This window comes from Thermobia domestica, chromosome 10, assembly GCF_964235325.1.
Source record: "Thermobia domestica chromosome 10, izTheDome1.hap1.1, whole genome shotgun sequence".
Taxonomy (NCBI): Eukaryota; Metazoa; Arthropoda; class Insecta; order Zygentoma; family Lepismatidae; genus Thermobia; species Thermobia domestica.
Window position 1 is genome coordinate 11,624,307 of NC_137463.1, and position 18,986 is coordinate 11,643,292.

At 36.8% G+C, this 18,986-nt stretch overlaps 1 protein-coding gene across 2 annotated transcripts in view; it reads left to right on the forward strand.

Annotated features, from left to right (window-relative positions):
* The first annotated feature begins 380 nt into the window (after window positions 1-380).
* The window catches only part of LOC145662287 (ubiquitin carboxyl-terminal hydrolase 35-like), a 75,312-nt gene continuing 56,706 nt past the window's right edge, over window positions 381-18,986 (forward strand). Inside the window, exons 1-2 of one of the 2 annotated variants that reach the window (XM_081727696.1) lie at window positions 381-686; window positions 14,441-15,186. In XM_081727696.1, coding sequence (XP_081583822.1) covers window positions 14,484-15,186 — 703 coding nt within the window. In that variant the 5' untranslated portion in view covers window positions 381-686; window positions 14,441-14,483. The remainder of the gene's footprint in view (window positions 687-14,440; window positions 15,187-18,986) is intronic. The other variant, XM_081727695.1, reaches the window with a different exon arrangement.

Here is an 18,986-nt window from a genome sequence, read left to right on the forward strand (position 1 = left end):
TGCTACTTACAAAATTTTTACCGAAAAAAAAAGTACATTTGTAGTGCTTCCTTGTTACCCATATATGGAGCTTTTTTCGTATATGTTTGCGTCGATGCAATTCAAAATGATGCTTTTTAGTTTGTGATATTCAGTATATAATTTATAATTATTTTCTTTGACTTTGTGTTGCTTTACTTTGCTGTCCGTAAAATTTTACGATAACTAGTAAGAATGTCCTCTACTCTGTACAAAATTCTCATCGATGTCCTTAATATAGTCCTCAAGAAAGTATATGCTGCGGACAGCAAGTGCATCAGTTAAGTGTCCCAGTTCATCTGCATAATGTTACTGAAAATTGTTCTTTGTAGTTATTAACATAAGTTTTCAAAGAATTCGTCATTTATGTGTCAAGTATGTAAGAACTATGTTTTCTTCTGTTAATGTTATCACAATTTTTATGTGATGAAACTTTAAAGTATTCTTAAACATCTACTGGACTGTCCAATTGCTATCCATTGTACAGTTGGCTGAACTCAAACGGAACATAATAAAACAGATAGATCATGGTCAAGAACGGAGAATGATTCATTTTGTGGAATTGTTCTGTGGAATATTTTTACTAAATTGGTGGATTCTTACCATGTAAATTCGATAAAATTTCTTGTGTGAAAATATTTTTACACGAATTAAAACCAAATTCAAGTGTAAGTAGTTGGTTCATTTTTAAATTATATGTTTGTTGTCGTACCATCGTAAATGTCAATTTCATATTGATAAATAATGAACTACTCACTTCTGTTAATGTATTTGGAAATAAATAATGGAAATGAAATTTAAATCTGAAAGCTAAACGTAAACTTGAAATTAGAAAAAGAAGATTAATTTTATCTAATGTTATGCTTTTAGGGATACTTGCACCTAATTAAAGAGACAGAAACAAAAATTACAGAATGGAGATTAATTATATTTAATATTTTTGTTCTTTCAGGGATACTTGCACCTAATTAAAGAGATTCTAAGGTTTCGTTTTGTGTATGAGTACCATAATTTAACATTGACCAATGTAACTACCTAAATATATTTTCTGTGGATAGAAGAAAGGTTACAGTTCCTAATTTTCACGTTACAACTTGTTTATCATAGCAAGTTTTAAATTTGAGGTGAAACTACTATTTCACCTTAAAGTATTTTGTATTGGTTCAGATTTTTTCTCTGGATCCGTACGTAAATTCATGGCATGTATACTTCTTTTCCATTAAATCGACTTATGTGGGCAATCATTTTTGGGGTGTGGACTTGCATCCCTCTGTACAGATTCATTTTAGGGGGTTTCAGTGAACGTACATGGTAAGGACTATCGTGCAAAAGACACTAATCAACGTGTGCTTGGTCTAAGTGGACAATAAGAAACAAATGCTATCTAACCGACTCAGGGCGGAAGCGCAGCAGGGGGACTCTAGAGGGTACGTCCATAGGGAGCAGGCGCGCCAGCGAAGGAGAGTATACACATGAACGAGAAGGGTTAAGTCCAAAGTCGTCTAGCAAAATTTTAAAAATTTACCGGGAAGAAATTAATAGTTTGCTCTTTTGTGAGCTTGATAATGTATAAGAAGCAGGGTGGAAAAAAATCATGATTTTTTTCAAAAAAATCATTTTGATTTTTTTTATTTAAATCGATTTTTTTGATTTAAATCAAATCTTTTTCTTCGTATAATACAAGTCGCGAACTGAAGAAAAAAGATTAGGAATTAGTATTAAATGTTAATTATGAAGTATTAAATGTTAATTATGTCATTTAAGTGAAAGTATTGGGTTTTAATTTTGAATTAATTCCCAATCGTTAACCTATTTTAATACCAAACTTTCTTAAGCATTAAGGAAAAAGTACAGCAATGTATATCAACATGACACTTTTCTTTTCACGAAAGTTACTGATATTTGACAGGGGCATATTTTTAAACAATTGGGACTAGCTAGCCGCACGAAATACATATAAAATACGTAAATTTCGCCTAAAATTAACTAACTCACTCTATGACCTATGGAACCCGGAGGTTCAATGCCATGTTCACAAGAGCTCACCACTAACTTCTATCCTTAGTCAACTGGATCCAGTTTGTACTTTGTATTCCTATTTCTGCGAGATGCAACTTAATATTGTCCTCACATCTGCGCTTAGGCCTTCCTAATGGTCGTTTTCCGATTGGACTTCCAGTTAAAACTGAAAGCGTTCCTACTTTCTTCCATTCTCGCTACATGTCCTGCCCACCTGAGCCTCCAAGATTTGATGACCCTAACAATATTTGGTGAATGGTATAAATTATGCAGTTCCTCATCATGAAGTTTTCCCCATTCCTCATTTCCGTTCCTTGTGGTTCCGAATATTCGTTTCAGGATTTTATTCTCAATTACTTTCAGTCTGCGTTCTTCCCTCAGCGTAAGCGACCATGTTTCACAACCATACAGCACAACAGGCATAATTATCGTTTTATATATTTTAAAGCTTCAAATTCCTCGACACAATTCGCGACGATAAGAGATTTTGAACTGAATAATAACACGAATTCCCTGCACGAATTCCAAAATAAAAAAATCAAGATGATCAGTTCGAGAAGAAGAAACACCTGTAATTGTTAAAAATATGCTTTATGTGACGTGAAAAACAGTTCAAATGCGAGTTGTCCGTGCATTTAAGACATCTATATATAGCAGGCACGTTTTTATACTTTTCTGTTGGCTATTTTATTTCCTCTAACAATTTTTTCTGCACAGGTGCAGCAAATTTTCTGCGATCACATCGCAGATCGCGGCATGTTCTGCAATGGGGTCAAGTATCCGCTTTATCAAAAGTATTATTCGATATTTTAACGCATCCAAAATTTGTCGTATTACGATCCCGAGGAACTTCTATGTATTTAGTACATAAATTTGGCCCAAAATTTTAAAATCTAATTTTTTTTTTTTTTGTTTGTTTGTTTCGGAGAGGGGATCGGACCCCTCTAAATACGCCCCTATTATCTGGAAACAAACAAATAGACGTGGACACAAAAGAGTTTTCATCTTAAATGTCCATGGTGATTTCCCCGTTGGAATAGAAATTTTAAAACCCTGTGTTACAAAGAGAAGAAAGCAGAGTTCACCCGTAACCCGTTCAAACGGGATTTTCCCTGATCGTTCCCTACATTATACTCGTTTTCATACTGTGCTTACATACATTTGAGTCTCATTGTATTATGATTATTATCTTCCATAATCGAAATAACAGAAGAGAAACGGGATTTTACTTACTTTCACTTTAAATTAATTCATTTCGGAATTTGATTTAAATCAACGATTTTTATTAAAAAAATCAAGTGATTTAAATCTTGATTAAAATCGTGATTTAAATCAGACTGATTTAAATCAATCCACCCTGATAAGAAGAGCGAAAGTTGTGTTTATTTTCTTACATAAACGGTTCTAAACATGGAACTATTTAGCAAGCGTAGGGATCGACCTGGCGCAAGGTTATTTCATGGTAGGATTATGGGAATACAATAAACATTTGTTTTGTAAACACTTCTAAAGATAATCAAGAAAATCTACTAAAAGTAAGTAAAAGTCATGGCTTAATAAGTCTAAACTTAAGTGTAGAAAATGCGGTAAGCAAATACTGTAAAGATAGTTATACTTTTCAGTGTAACGGTAACATAACCAACCTGGCGGCAAGGTTGTAGAATACCTGTAGCTGTCCATTTAGCTATAGTAAAGACAGAAAACAACGTGCCCTGTGGGGCTCTAACCCTCCTTCACTTGGCAATAATATGTGAATTAAATATTAAACTTTGGCACAGAAAGGGGCCAATTATTACGCTTTTAGCCAAAAACTAGGCGGACGACCAACTTGGGAATAAATGCCAACGAGAATAGCGTAAAATACTGCATGTGCCATAAAATTACCTTACATGTTAAATTGTGTATTTGTATGTTACTAAAGACGTTACAGGTAGTATCTCGATGTGTTTTCATTGTTCGCATATTTGTGTTTCAAAGTAACAGAAATACATCATTAACGTAAATTTCACAATTATATGAATTCCTTAATCCTCGTACATCAGTTAACACATTGACTTCAAATACCTCACTTTGTATACTGTAGATACTGCCTACTTTATGGGCGAATCCATGCATAACAGCTTCGATTTTCATTAATGTATTTTTACGTAGAAACGCATCTCACAGACAAAAATGCAACGTATTTAGATTATTTAAACACTAGTCTATTAAAATATTATTATCAACTTGCTCTGTAGATTTCACAGTTCTGTGGAGCCGTACAGTAAATCTGCATCCTTTTATTTGTGTTGAATTTAATTTTCGTATGGATGTCTGCAATTTGAAGATTTATGTTTTATATATATTAAAAATAGTCACTCACTACTCTCAAAAGTATTGAACTCGTATCCATAGGCTATATGGAATTAAATAAATATGTATTAATTTTGGCGTTGTCACATTTGAATTTAAAGCCAAATTATTTTTAAAGAATTGTGCACAGTTAGGACTAAAAGGTATTTAAAATATTTATTTAATTTTGACAGTAGTTTGGAATGTTTTATATAAGGATTTAAAAATGTATTTTTGCACTTGAAGTAGTAAGGAACGTTAGTTTGATTCGAGATGTTGTGATTCACTTGCGTAACGCTACACTTCGAAAGTAGTGCGCTTCGTCTATTGCCAAATCCCATCGTTTTTGTGCGTTATCTCGTAGCTGTTCGCGCTACATATGTAAGAATATCGAATGAAATATATTTCTTACCATATCTTCTTAATATTATGGTGGGGTGAACTTTACAATACACGCTCCGGGTTCACTCGAGCAGACGGTTCTACCAAATACAAAATGGATAGGTAAAGAGCGATGTGACCTATTTTTCATGAAGGAATGACACTGTGAATATAAGTAGGTGCATAGCATATTGAAATGGATTTTGAATGATAGTGAAAGTATTGTATGTGTTAGTGTGCTCTTCCACTATCCTCGTTTATGTGTATACGCCTGCTTCCTACAGACGCATCCCTCGCTACCGTTCGGGCCCTCCTACCCTGACTCGGTTAGATAGCATTCGTGCCTTTTTAGTGACCGAACTGTATTCATATTGAGCCTTCGTGAAGTCAATCTACAAGTAGTAATGGAGCTCCTCATTTAGTACATGCTCTGCTAAAAAAAAAAATCGAAAGTTGTAACCTAACCTAAAAATGTAAGAAATGTGTCACAATTTGGTAGAACCGTTGCTCAAGTAATGGCCAGGCTTGATCTGCACATCAATAATAAGATCCACTTTAAAAGGATATATAGTCGAGTAGGGTCGGGTTATTTTAGGGAAGCTTGGACTCATTTTGTCGTAATTAATCGAGTGTAAGTTCTTGTATTCGATTAAGGATACTAGCTGGTGCGGACATTGTAATGTTCACTCTTCTAGTGTATATAACATGAGAAAGTCATGACATTGAGTGTTATTGAGTAAAAATTCTTTTGTGTTTATTTAATAGAACGTGCCATTATGTTACGTTTACTTTCCCTTCGCTTGTTTCTAATAGACCAAAGTGCAAGGTGTTTCAGAGTGAATATCAGGATGTTAAGGCTTTGTTGTAAACATACAATTATAGATAATACGGTACATCAAAAGAAAGAACAACTCAAACAATTTTTGCTACAAATGTTCAATGTGAGCCGCATTCGTCACACGGCACACATCGAGTCGAAAGGGGAATTCTTCCCAAACCTTGATCAGTGTGTTTGGAATAATTGTTGCAAAAACTGCTTCAATCCTCTTTATATTAAATTCCTCAATCTATTTAAAATTCTCAACACAGACATCATCGGAATTGCTAATTCACAGTTAGCCTTCAGGATTGATTTCTTGGGATTACACGTTAAAGACTGTCTCACTCATTCAACACGTTCTTCAATCATTCTTCGTTGTCCCGTACTCTTCCCCTTGAACAGACAGTCGGGTGTTTCCAAACTTATGATACAGTCTACTGGATCTTATAATCACTTAATACGGAAAGCACGTTACATTAAGTACAAATTCAGTCTTCGCAAAATGTAAAACAAAAAGCTTTCTGCTCACTAGTCGCCATCTTTCCTACAAGCGCTTTCTAACGGCAGACAGAGGAATCAGTAAATGCGTATGCGTGATTAAAAAACTATTTGAATTGCTCTTTATTTGATATATTATTTATAACTGTAATAAATACTACAAAGCCTTCAAACCCCAACATTCATTTTGAAACACTCTGTATTAATAGGCTTGTTACACATAATGGCTTGATACGTATATGGTTAAATGTGACGTGTCCAACAAGTGATTGGAAATATTATGTAACTTTCTGTCCACTTCTTATTTCTCATAATGTATTATTCGAACATGTATGTTAACGCGTTACGCCGTAACACAGACTTCACTAAAATGGTGGACAGATATTATGTGCGTGAGTTTTCTCTTGGTCATCCAGTTTCGTCTCACTTCCTTCATTACACTATTTCGTTCCTTAGATCATCACCGTCTTTCGTAGATTCGGGAATAACCATGGGACGTTAAGAAAAATCATTTAGTAATGTGTAAGTAGGAGTTATTGTATAAACACGTAATTATGCAATTTCGCACACTATTTATGCTTAGCAAATTCAAACGTCAAAAATAGCTACATGCACCAATATACAATATATTTAAGAGAGAGAAAGAGAATTCAGACGGTATTGAATCCTTGTTATCTCCAAATATTGAAACATTTTGAGAGAGGTTTTATATTAATGTTTTAATATTATGTCTATATTTTAATGTAAATGTCTCTTCTTGCTTTTGTGGGCTACCTAGCACAGGCTGGCCTTTCCGCTCTGGAAATTTGTCAAATGTGTTGAAGGTGCATTTATAAGTCGTTTAGAGACTTCTGCTTCGGGCGCAAGTTACGGAAAAGGGCAGAACCAGAGTTATGTTAAGATAATTATCATCACCGAGGTATCTAACCTGGAATTCTCTTCTCTTTCTTTGCGTTACACAGCCATGCTCCTATGTAGTGTATCAACTAGATCAAACTTATCCTTTGTACCGCATGTTCCACAGTATTTCAAATAGGAAACTGAAGAGCAATATGTTGCTAGCTGTAAAATATTTAGTGGTAAAGTTGGTTAGTTTGTATACCTCCTAATTTAATAAAAATTTCAAACGCTTATCGGAATAGTGAAGCACTCATGATTAAATTGAATTTCTGAAAGAAATCCGCTGCAGTTAGTAGTAGAAGGTAAAGAAAAAGTAATAAACTAATTCCAAGTCGCACAGAGGAGCCGCAGTGGCTCAGTGGTAGAACGTTCACCTTCTCTGGTGCATGAGGTCTTTGGTTCGATCCCATCCCGCGCCATGTGAATTTGTGGTGGACAAAAACCGTGTGCGTGGGTTTTCACGGGGTTCTTCCGTTTTTTCCGCTTTCTTCATTCCACCATTTCGTTCGTTTCTCATCCTTACCATCTCCTTTAGCCTAGCCGGCATAGGCGTGGGACGTAAAACTCAAAGATTCCATTTCATTTTTTCCAAGTCGCACAATGCGTAAGGTTGTAACATGGCATTTTCATCGATCTCCTTCCAAAATGCAATTAAAATACCGCCATTTCAGTATTCAGATAACACATTTCTGTTGGACGGAGTTATGCATGGAAAGGGAAAGCTAGGAGTGCGCCTTGTGAAGGTCCAATATGAAGCTTGATTCCTTCCCTTAGTCGGTGGAACGGCGGTCTACTCAGTCAGTACTTATCAGTCAGAGTTGCAAGTGGTCTTGTCTCATTACAGTTGTTCATTCTCTTACTTTGAGCCATGATTCAGCTTGCTGACATAGGGCAATCGAGAGACAGTGGTTGAAGCGGGTGACCGCTGACATCGATATGCGGCACGTTCTCGTGTTTCCACACCTTTTGGGATTTATGCATTAGTCCTTGTGGATGAATTGGTTATTGCTGTGCCGGACTTGTATCCCTTGGGTTTTGTTACTGTTCCACCCTGACATAGAAAATTTTATCGTAATATATCATTTCAGTTGGCGTGTTTGCGCAAATCTATCATTGCTACTCACTAAGATCAACAAGAGTTTCGTTGCATATTACCCACTATGCAGGGTTTTCATATTTTTGTACGGATGGTTCGAAACAAGAGGGCTCTGTTGGCTGTGCTTCGCAAGGTTCTAGAACACAGGTCCTTCTTCCCATTGATATGTAATAAAGACAGAAAACAAGTGCCCTGTGTGCTCTAACCCGCCTTTACTCGCTAACGCTCGCTCGTCAATACGTGATTTAAATACAGTATTAAACTTCGGTACAGAAAGAAACCAACCTATCTACTAAGCTCTATGGAAGATACCTGTGTTCTAAAACCCTACCGCTGTGATTTTGTCCTTGGTCGTACTCGCTATGGGTACCTCCTTCCTTCCTTTGCGTCCATCGTTAGTGGTGACCTGATCGCTATTTTTCAAGCCGTAGATTACGCTACGACCCATTGTAATGCGCATGTTCTGATCCTCACTCCAAAAGCGCTTTTACCAGTCGTACAATTGTTTACACACAACACCTTCTAGTTCAACATTCGTTTGAAGTGTCATTCTCTACTTGCTAGTTGTGTTCTCCAATTTTTGTTGGATCCCCAGTCGTGTAGGTATATCTGGTAATATGCAGGTGGATTCTGTAACTAAATATGCAGTTCTTCATGGTATTAAGCTTCAGAAGTCCCTGCCTTTCGCTGTTCTTTATCTGGTGTTTAAGTCTCGGCCTTTGCAACAATGGTAGTTGGATTGGGACCTAGCACGTGACAACAAGTTCGATATCATTAAACCTAGCTTGGGAGTTTGGCTTTAGTCTCATCGTGAAGAAATAGTTCTAATTCGACTGCACATTGGACATAGCCATGGGGTTGCAGTTCCGAATTACTCCTTTTTGCATTCTTGCCAATTTTTTATCTTGTCGATTGCCCCGCTTTGGTTCGTCTTCAATTGCGTTATGATTATGGCATTCTATTTTACCTGCGTTTACTACTAGGCGATAGTCCACTTGTTATTCCTCGACTCATTTTACATCACATCCAGGTTTTGTGTGCGATTTAATGTTTTCTGTCTGAATATCTTTATTCGTATTTTTATTGGAGGGCACGATGGCTCAGTGGTAGAGTGCTTACCTTTGGTACGTGTGGTCTCTGGTTCAATCGCGACCAAGTAAGTTTGTGGTGGACAGCATCGCGTCCGTGGGTTTACTCGGGGGAACTCCTCTTTCTCATTCCACTAATTCTTCCATCATCACTCACTTACCTTACTCATCGTTTTTCTTAGCCTAAAGTGCATGAACGTTGGACGTTAAACTCAAAAATTTCATTTTATTTTCGTATTTTTATACCTTATTAGTTCTACTTAAGTTATATATATTTTTCATCGCTATTTAATTAGCTTTACGTTGTTGTTGTTTTGCCACAGCATTTCTTCATGGTCATTTTATTTCTTTTTGTAGTTATATCCGTACTAACTAGGGCGAATCCTCGCCGTGCAGTCCTGTAAACAGGGTGTCTAGCAGTCGGGAAAATCGGGAAAGTCGGGAATTTGTCTTAAATTAAAAAAATGGTCGGGAATTCGGGGATTTGTCTGGAATTTGCGAAAAAAGTCGGGAAAAATGGAATTAAATTCCACATGTTGGAAATGATGCTGACGCTTGTCGGAGCAACTCCGATAAACCTCGCGTTCCTAAATGCATCGCGATGTAATACTTTTACATTTTATTTTTTTTAAATGTGTTCCTAAATACACCGCGATCCATCTCAACCGTTTTTCTATTTTCTACGTAGAAGCGGTCATGTGGTACGCGTTGCATCTCGTACACCGTGAATTTTCTGCGATTTATGTGAGGCGCGCGGTTTGTCTCCTGCTGTGGTGCTGGGGGAAGAAGAGTGGTGAGTGAGTGGTTGACAACAGTGTTTGCTGACAGCAGAAAGGTTTTTGCACAGACAAAGGATATACAGACCGCAAACTTCCAATATGTGCAATGGAAATCAGTTTTTATCGTCTGCACAGCGAAAGAGCCAATCAGCGCTCGGGTGGGTGGAACGATGTGTCGTCCCGGGTGAGATGGCGCTGCCATCGGTCTGTGAACGTGACGTCATGGGTTGTCATAGTAACCAGGGGACTGTTTTCGTCTGCTTTGAATCACAAGTGTTAGACGCAGTGCAGAATGATTAGCTAGCTTGTGTTCAGCTTTTCTTGTACTGCCTCTGGATTTGACATTCCTTTCCAGCTTATATATATATATATATATATATATATATATATATATATATATATATATATATATATATGTGTGTGTGTATAAATCAGATTTTTCTTTTTTCCCTTTTTTTCGAGTTCACTGAAAATGCCCAAGTTCTGCAAAATACGTCAACATAAAAAGCTGTTCCCCAAATGCAAGTAAAGGAGCCAAAGAGTAATAGTCTTAAATAAAAATATAGAAATTCCTCCTGTGGCTGCGAGTGTGTGCACAGACAAAGGATATCCTTTGTCTGTGCTCGCAGCCACTCTTCCACCACGTGCTAGTATCCTAACCCGCGCCCAGTGAGACAAAGCCTCGAAGGTGGCGTGAGATCGACTGATTAGTTCCGTCGTCGTTGGTGCAGCGGCGCTACTGTTCCCGAAATTTCCAGTTTGCCGCGGAGTTTGCGGTCTGTATATCCTTTGTCTGTGGGTTTTTGCGTTTCAAGAGTAAAGGTTTTTGCGTGTTGGATTTGATTTCTTTTCTTAGAGCCTTGTATAACTTGTACGAAATGGTACCAGCAAGGCGTGCCCAGCATTCTGAAATAACAGGTTCGTCATTGTTTCCACTTCCATTTTGCCATATTCGTTGGGTAGAAAATGCGAAGGTAGCCAAGCGAAGCCAAGAAATATTACCGCATGTGAGAAAGTATGTTGAAACGGTTAAGGGAACAGACAAAGAACCCAACTGTAACAGTTTCAGAATAGTAGCTAGAAATTTGAACGACAAGTTGCTCTATGCAAAATTAGCGTTTTTTCAATCTCTTGCTGAGGACTGTGAGCCTTTCCTGACTGAATATCAGTCAGACACTCCTATGACTCCATTTTTACATGGTAGCCTTACTCAGTTATTGAAAGTATTGATGTCTCGCTTCGTTAAAAAAGAAATAATGGACAAGAAGAGTATCAATGCTATTGATGTTATGGAGAAAAGTGAAAACTTATATATTAATTTAATTCGTATCAAAGAAATTGACCTTGGGTATGCAACTAGGTCAGCACTGAGGAGATGTACAGAAGTTAGTGAAAAGGAAATGTTGAGTTTCCGAAAGCAAGTACGTGAATGTTATCAACATTTAGTGTCCAAGCTGCAGGAGAGGTCCCCGCTAAAATATTCCCTTACAAAAGCGCTGACGTTTCTTAATCCCTTAACCGTTGGTCATTCACAGGAAGAAGCTGTTAAACAAATGAGAGCAACGTTCGAAATTTTAGTGCAGAGTAATATTGTCTCAGCATCTGATGCAGAAAAGGCAGACAGAGAATACAATGCTCTAGTAGATCAGACACATGTGCGGAAGAAAATGGAGTCGTACAAAAGAAATGAACACAGACTTGATGACTTCTGGGTGAGTGTGTTACCACCAAATGATGTATATCTGTGCAAAATAGTAAAGATATGCCTAATTCTTTCCCACGGTAATGCAGCATTAGAAAGGGGTTTTTCGGTAAACAGGGAAATATTAGTTGAAAATTTGTCAGAGGATTCTTTAGTGGCGCAGCGTGTAGTGTATGATGCTGTCAATGAGGCTGGTGGCATACAAGCCCTTCCTATCCCAAAGCAGATGATTCTATCAATGAGAAACGCATACGCGAGATTCAAGGAAGCCGAAGAACACCGCAGAAAAGTGATGTCGGAAAAAGATCGCAGGGCCGCTGAAAAAAGAAGAACAGAACAGAGACGAAAGGAACTTGAAGCAAAGAAACAGAAAATCGTAAATCAGTTGTCGGAACAGGTTGCTACCATAGAGGAGGAGATCAAAAAATTGCATGATTAGATTGTTTCATTGTATATATGAAGAAGGAGACATTCTATGATCAGGTAAGAACTTGTACACTTTTTCATTACATTCAACCTTTCCTAATTTTACGAAAACATTTTTTTTTTTTTTTTTTTTTTTTTAGAATGAGTCGGGAAAAATTTGGAAATGGTCGGGAAAAGTCTGGAAAAAGTCGGGAAATTGCTCAGAGAAATTTGCTAGACACCATGTGTAAAAGAAAATTAACCTTTATTGTTTTAACTAACATCTTTTACGGTATATGTGATTCCACTGAGTAGATTATTTTATCTTCTACTATATGCTGTGACATTTGTCTCCCGTTTTATACATGTTTCGGTGTGCTTGTATTTTTTCCTTTGCTTCTTTAATTATGGTTCTGAAGGGATGGAAATAGATCTTGTTGTTGGCACATCCACATACTTGCGTCTGTTACAGCTAGCTAAGAACAAAACTACGAAGACAGTATTTTGGAGTGTAATTACGAGGGGCGTCCAATAAGTTATCTACGTAGATAGGAAGGGAGGAGCATAATGACTACCCCAACTGGTGATAGGAGACGAAACCTGGATCCGCCATTGGGATCTTGAGAGCCAGCAGGACTCCATGCAGTGGAAACATCTGCGGGGACAATATTTTTCGTCGGACAACGAAGTCCAATAGGCTGTTTCCCAGTGGTTTGCAAACCATGACAACGACGGTATTTTCTCTGGGATTTTTTCGCTGGCCACAAAGTGGCGACGGTGCATATGACCTCCATGGGGACTACATCGAAAAACAGTGATGACCAGGTGAGAGTATCTGCATTCCTTCCTGTCTAGGAAGATAACTTATTGGACACCCCTCGTATTTAGTGGATACAACAGGAGCGAAAAAAGAAGGCTCAAGAATAAACTGTGCAGTCGAATCTGCATCGTGTTGATAATTTTATAAAGCTTATTAAAGCAATAGTATTCATACTGAATGGTATCTGAATCCTGCCCGCTGGTCTAGTGACTAACATGCGCGTCTTTTCTTCACGAGATCCTAAGTTTGATTGCAGGTGAGAGCCTTGAAATTTGAATGTTTTACAGTGCTTCGGATTCCACCTTTAATCGTATGTCTTGATGGATATCTGAAAACTGTTGGAAACACCAGTACAGCACTTTTAGAATAATTTATTGAACTTCCATTCATATTGAGATACTAGATAGGGTAATTATGAGATACCCTTCACTGATCTTCAACCACTGTAGGATAAATACATATTTAGAGCACAGGCATTTAGTAACACCCTTCACAATGCTCTCTCTACATTTTTAAGTTTCAGTTCACAAAAGTTTAGACGTACCGATTTAAAAAAATAATAATAATTTTAAAAAATGTTCCGAAATTTGAAATTCTATCATTAACTTTTATATCTACTCGTGCAGTAATATCACTATTGTGGAACCAATGGGTGTTGGTGGAAGCTTAGTAGGTCAGCAGTTGCAGGTTTAAGTTAAATTTGTCCCTTGGGCTTTTGTTTCAAAGTTGCAATTTTTGTTGTTGTATCTTATTTTGATTATATGGAGGGTAATTATGAGACACATTCTGGAATCTGTCTCTGTACCGTAGTATGTTAAGTTTCAAAAAAGCTGTATGGTGTAGTTTAGATAGTTCTATAGTTTATTAGTATAGTTCTATAGTTTATAGCTTGTTTCTTAGTAACTTTCAAAGTTGTAGACCTACATTATTTTGTTGAAAATAGCCTAGCCTACAATACATATCAATATACTAAAACAAAGAAATAGAAGTAACCTAAGTTGTTTTTTAGTGAACAGCCTAAAACTTGATCCAACTTTGTTTCATAAGCCTGTTTTGTACCTGAAACTATCTAATATAGCCTATAGGCCTATTATAGTCAACTCACAAAAATGTTAGAATAACATCAGTAGCTATTTCCACTTTCTTTCTTAGTTATTTTCGTGTAACTCAGCCAAATACCGTATTTGTATATCATTATGTAAAATCACAAAGTAGCAAAGACTTCTTTGTCTCACAATTGGACTCCTTCCTACCTCAATATCACATACAGAAAGCTGAGGCAACAGGTGTCTCATAATTACCCTTTTGGAGAGAAATTGTGAGACAGCACAAATTTCACATTTACTCATCAACTTATGAGATGGCAGGAAATTTCTTGGCAGCAAATTGTTACTCTATTTGCACCATGAACTGCTGCCTTTCAAAACTCATGCAAACTGAGTAACTTGGAAAAGTTTTGAAATCTGTCTTATAATTACCCTCACTGACCCTATATATTATGTTGTAATGTACATTGTATGTAATGTTGTGCCCAGCGTTTTTTTTTTTTATTGGTACTGATTTATTTTTTCTCTATATTCCAGGAAACTTCCTTCGTATCTGTAGAAGTGATATTGTTTAATCGCCATGAACCCGTCAATTAAAGCTGTAGTTGAAAAAGCGCTGGATCTTCCAGACGAAATGAGCAAAATCATTATACCATTACTATCCTCGCCTGGTGTCCAACCTGATATTTGTGCTACAGTTATAGATACAAGTATCCGAACGCTGATAGGCAAAGGGCAAAGGAAAGAGTCTATCACCGTGGGTGAAGAGATGTACAAGAAGGCGTGTTCGGTTAACTTGAGTGTTATGAGAGATGTCTTCACTTCTTCATTGTTGCAAGATTTATTGACAAATAACTCGTACACCAACAAAGAACAAATCGTGTCTACCATCAATTGGTCGTTGGGAACTTTGGAACACTCCTTGAAAATACAAGAGAGACCATTGGAAGATGATCTCGCGGCTGTATATCACATCTTGTCGGAGTTAGTTACAAATTTTCTCCGTGAAAACGGACATAATACAAAAGTACTTCGGCAGGTGCTGGAATTAGTTAGTGCAAGACACACATATCTGTTAACATATGAGAACAAAGTAGAGTTTTGTACAGTTGTTATTAACTGTATTGCAATATGCAAAATGCCAACAGTTCTTAAAGAAATAACTGTATTCAGAGAGGAAATGCAGAATATTGTCGCCAATTTAAAAGTAATATGGGAAAATTTAAGTAACGAGGAAAATTTCACGTGCTTGAAAAGTATCTATGCATTAATATCAAATGCAGGTAAGTACTGATTTTTTTTCTTTCTTTCTTTCTCGTTTACTTGCTTGATTCTCGTCTTCATGGAATATTACGTTCATTTTATTCAATTTATTCTTGTGGCATAGTGGCTCAGTGGTAGGGCACTTATCTTTGGTGTGTGAGGTCCCTGGTTCGATCCCGAGTGGACAACATCGTGTCCGTGGGTTTTTTCGGGGTACTTCCGTTTCCTCCCACTTTCTCATCCGACAATTCTTCCGTCATCATTCATTTGCCTTAATCATCCGTCTCCCTTAGCCTTAAGGGCTTAACGTGAGACTTAAACTGGAAGATTTTATTTCTTTCAAATTACAAAGTCCGTGTTCCACGAGGGTTGAGCGATAACTATTTTGCTGGGCAATATGTCTTGTCCGAATGTTTTGTTGACGGATGATAGATTCTAGCAAGAGAGGAGATAGAGATGATGGGCCTTATGCAGAGTCGTTTTGACGTATGAGTAGATCATGGCTCATAGCAAGTCACTTTTTTTGGGGGGGGGGGGAGTTAGGTAATTTTTTCGTGTGCTTTATGTTTTGGATTGGCAGTTTTCTAAGAAAATATAAAAATAAATGGAAGAAGAAATATTCTTCTGAAAACTTCAGTACTTGCAGACATGTACAACTGTGCTGCCACATGTGAACGAAGTCAGCTTTATTCTCACTTCAGCCTTTTATTTTTTCTAAAGCACAATGGGTGGTTGGTGGCTGCTTTTCCTCTCAGGGTGGGTTTGAGAGCCCTTCTGTGTTTAATCATTCTTCTAGAACCGTGCAAGTGTGTAATTAATAATGAACCTCTGAACACAAGTAATCCATTTTTTCTTTTTTTTTAATTTGCTGACAAACAAGTAAAATAATGTTTAATCTTAACGTATTAAAACATTACGTATTTCACATATGATTCAGTTGGCCTTTTTTGTAAAATTCAATTTATGCTCAAGTTTGGCATCAAGGTTTAAAGTTACTCGTTGATGAGATTTTGGTCACTTTTTCATGGGCTTTTGGTCACTTTTCAACTATTTAGAAGAGACCAGATCACTATGAGCCCTGGTAGCGGAACTGACTACTGCAGGAAACATAGTCGAACTCTTTAAGTAGATAGATGGATTGATTGATTGATTTAGCATCTCTCCTTGCTCTGTTGAAACCGGAACTGATACATGTCTCATTTCTGTTTAAAATATTGGGCTCCAATAGTTAGGAAATCTCCTAGTTTCAAAATGTGAAGCGTAACGTACTTGTTTAGTGGTTAAGAAAACTGTCCTGAAACAAAAGTGGGAGCCGTTAATCACTTCCAAATTACCTGCACAAAGACGTGAGAGAACTCATTCAATATATTCGAAGGTTATTCTTTTTTTTCTTTCTTGGAGTAGAAGAGTGAGTATTAAATTCCTTTAATTCTTACAGTGTGATCAACTCGGAAAAGCGCAGGAAGTGGTACCCATCCTCCTTTACACGTGGCCTCGTGTAGCGTAGTCGCTAACATTCTCGTATTTAGTACGAGCGGCCCGGGTGCTCAGACATGTTATTGGTAAACCAAAAATGATCTGAGTTTTGGTCCCGGAGCTTAAGTAAGCGTTATAATTCGGCTTGTTTTTTTTTTAAAAAAAAATAATCCAAAATACATCTCTATATATCGGCTGTGTTCACAAAACCGAAAACCAAAGTCAAGAACATTGATTTATTTTATGAAACGGTTTCATTATCACTGTAGGATAGGTAAGATAAAGAACGCTTAAAAGATGTTGAGTAACTGGAAGTGATAATTCGAGAGAACCACGTACAGTAACAAAAGTTTTTTTTTTTCTTTTTCCGTTTGTCTATCGAACCTGTTTCTCTATTCTCTGTGATTTTGCTTTCTATTTCATGCCGGTTCCGGTAACGAACACAATAAACGCTTTTCCTGAAAATTTTGTGTGGGATCCAGTAACGGAACTAATATGCGTTTTCCCCCCAAAACCTGTTTCAGTTCCGGCATCGGACTCAGTAAATTTTCTTCTCGTCAAATGTATTTCGGTTCTGGAACTAGACCCGATTTTCTCAGAAAATCAATTTCAGTACCGGATTCGCAACCATTTTATCAAAGGCTCTTTCGTTTTTGCGTTTTTTGTTATTAAGGAATCATCTTTTTGCGAAAATCTGTTTGTTATGAAATCGAAATTAAGTGGACTCTATTTACGCCTGTCGATTACGTTAGAATTAACACCCTTGGGTATGCTACTTACTAAAACATGAATTTTTCAATTTCTATTTTTATAGAAAAAGTAATTTTTTTAAAGGTGATAAATTTAAGAGAAAGTAAATTACAAAAAAAGAAAAAAAAGGAACTGTTTATATTTCAAGTTCGTCTAACGTAACAAGTCTTATCTATAGTTTTTTTCTTTTTTTTTTAAATTTATTAACGAAGTTAAAATGTAATACTAATAATAATTGTCCCATATTTGTTAAAAAGGAATAGCTCGCTCATCTTTTAATGCGCCAATGAAACTTAAACTGAGAAGTTGCAGCAACTTATCTGTTTTCCGTGGCCAGATTTTACGAGGGGAAGTCAGAAAGTAAAGGGACGCACTAGGGTTTGCTAGTATCCAGCGCTGAATTAGTGTCGTCTGCAACACTCCTATGCAACGTGTCACTGTTATTCCGCATTAGTCGTTGGAGTGTAGCAGACCGTTAAGCATGGCAGCTCCATTGTCGGTCTGCACCCAGGAGGAAATTATTCGTCGAATGCAAACGCAGTATGGTGACAGCTATTTATCATGAAACAAGACCTACGAGTGGATATCGCGTTTGAAACAGGGAAGAAATTCTTTATATGAAGAGGAAAGATCGGGCAGGCCATCGACGCTAACGACTGAGAACAATTTGAAAGTCGTTGAGGGTATGGTGATGGAAAACAGATGAATCACAGTGGACGAAATTGCCAAGCAATTCGCCTGGCTCCAAGCGATTTTCATATGTTTGGACCATTGAAGGAAGCGCTCAGGGGAAGATTTGCAACCGAAAACCTTTTTTTTTTCTTTTTTTCTTTTTTCGACGGAATCAAAACACTTGTGAAACGTTGTGGAAAGTGCGTTGAAGTGCAGGAAGATTATGTAGAAAAATAATGTATGTTTCAGTTTTCTATCATTAGAATAAATGTACACTCATGTCCAAAATGATTGTCGCATATCAGTAACTGTCTTCTTGTAAGAATATAATTTCATAATGATTTTGCAGGGTACTTATAATGCTGTTACTAAGTTTATAATTGGGAAATGTATATCTATGGTAAATTTCATAGGAAAAAAATTATAAATACGAAAATTAGAATGAGTAAAACAAAATGTTGCTAAATGGACAAGAAAGTTTTATTTTCGTTTTATTGTTCTTATTTACTGCTCTTTTGACATGAAATTTGCCACATACATGTCTTTGCCGATTATACACATACTAACATTATAAGAAATACCGGGCGAATTCGTTATCAAATTATAGTCCTACAACAACATATTTGTAGACATACGACAATAATTTTGGACATGTGTGTACCTTTTCTCAAAAGTCCCTTTACTTTTTGACGACTTCTCGTAAAAATGAAGGAACATTATTTCTAGGATCCACTTAAAGAGCCAGTTTAGTTGAAAATGAAATCCACTCCTTTGTCTTTTTGTTGGTGCCCTTATTTTAAATTCTTCATTGAAAAGAATAATAAATAAATAGACAAATATTACACATTAAGTGTTATAAATACTTATTTTTAAGTTATAACAATTATTTCGTAAAAGGCTCTTTTTTTCTGATTGAGCTATT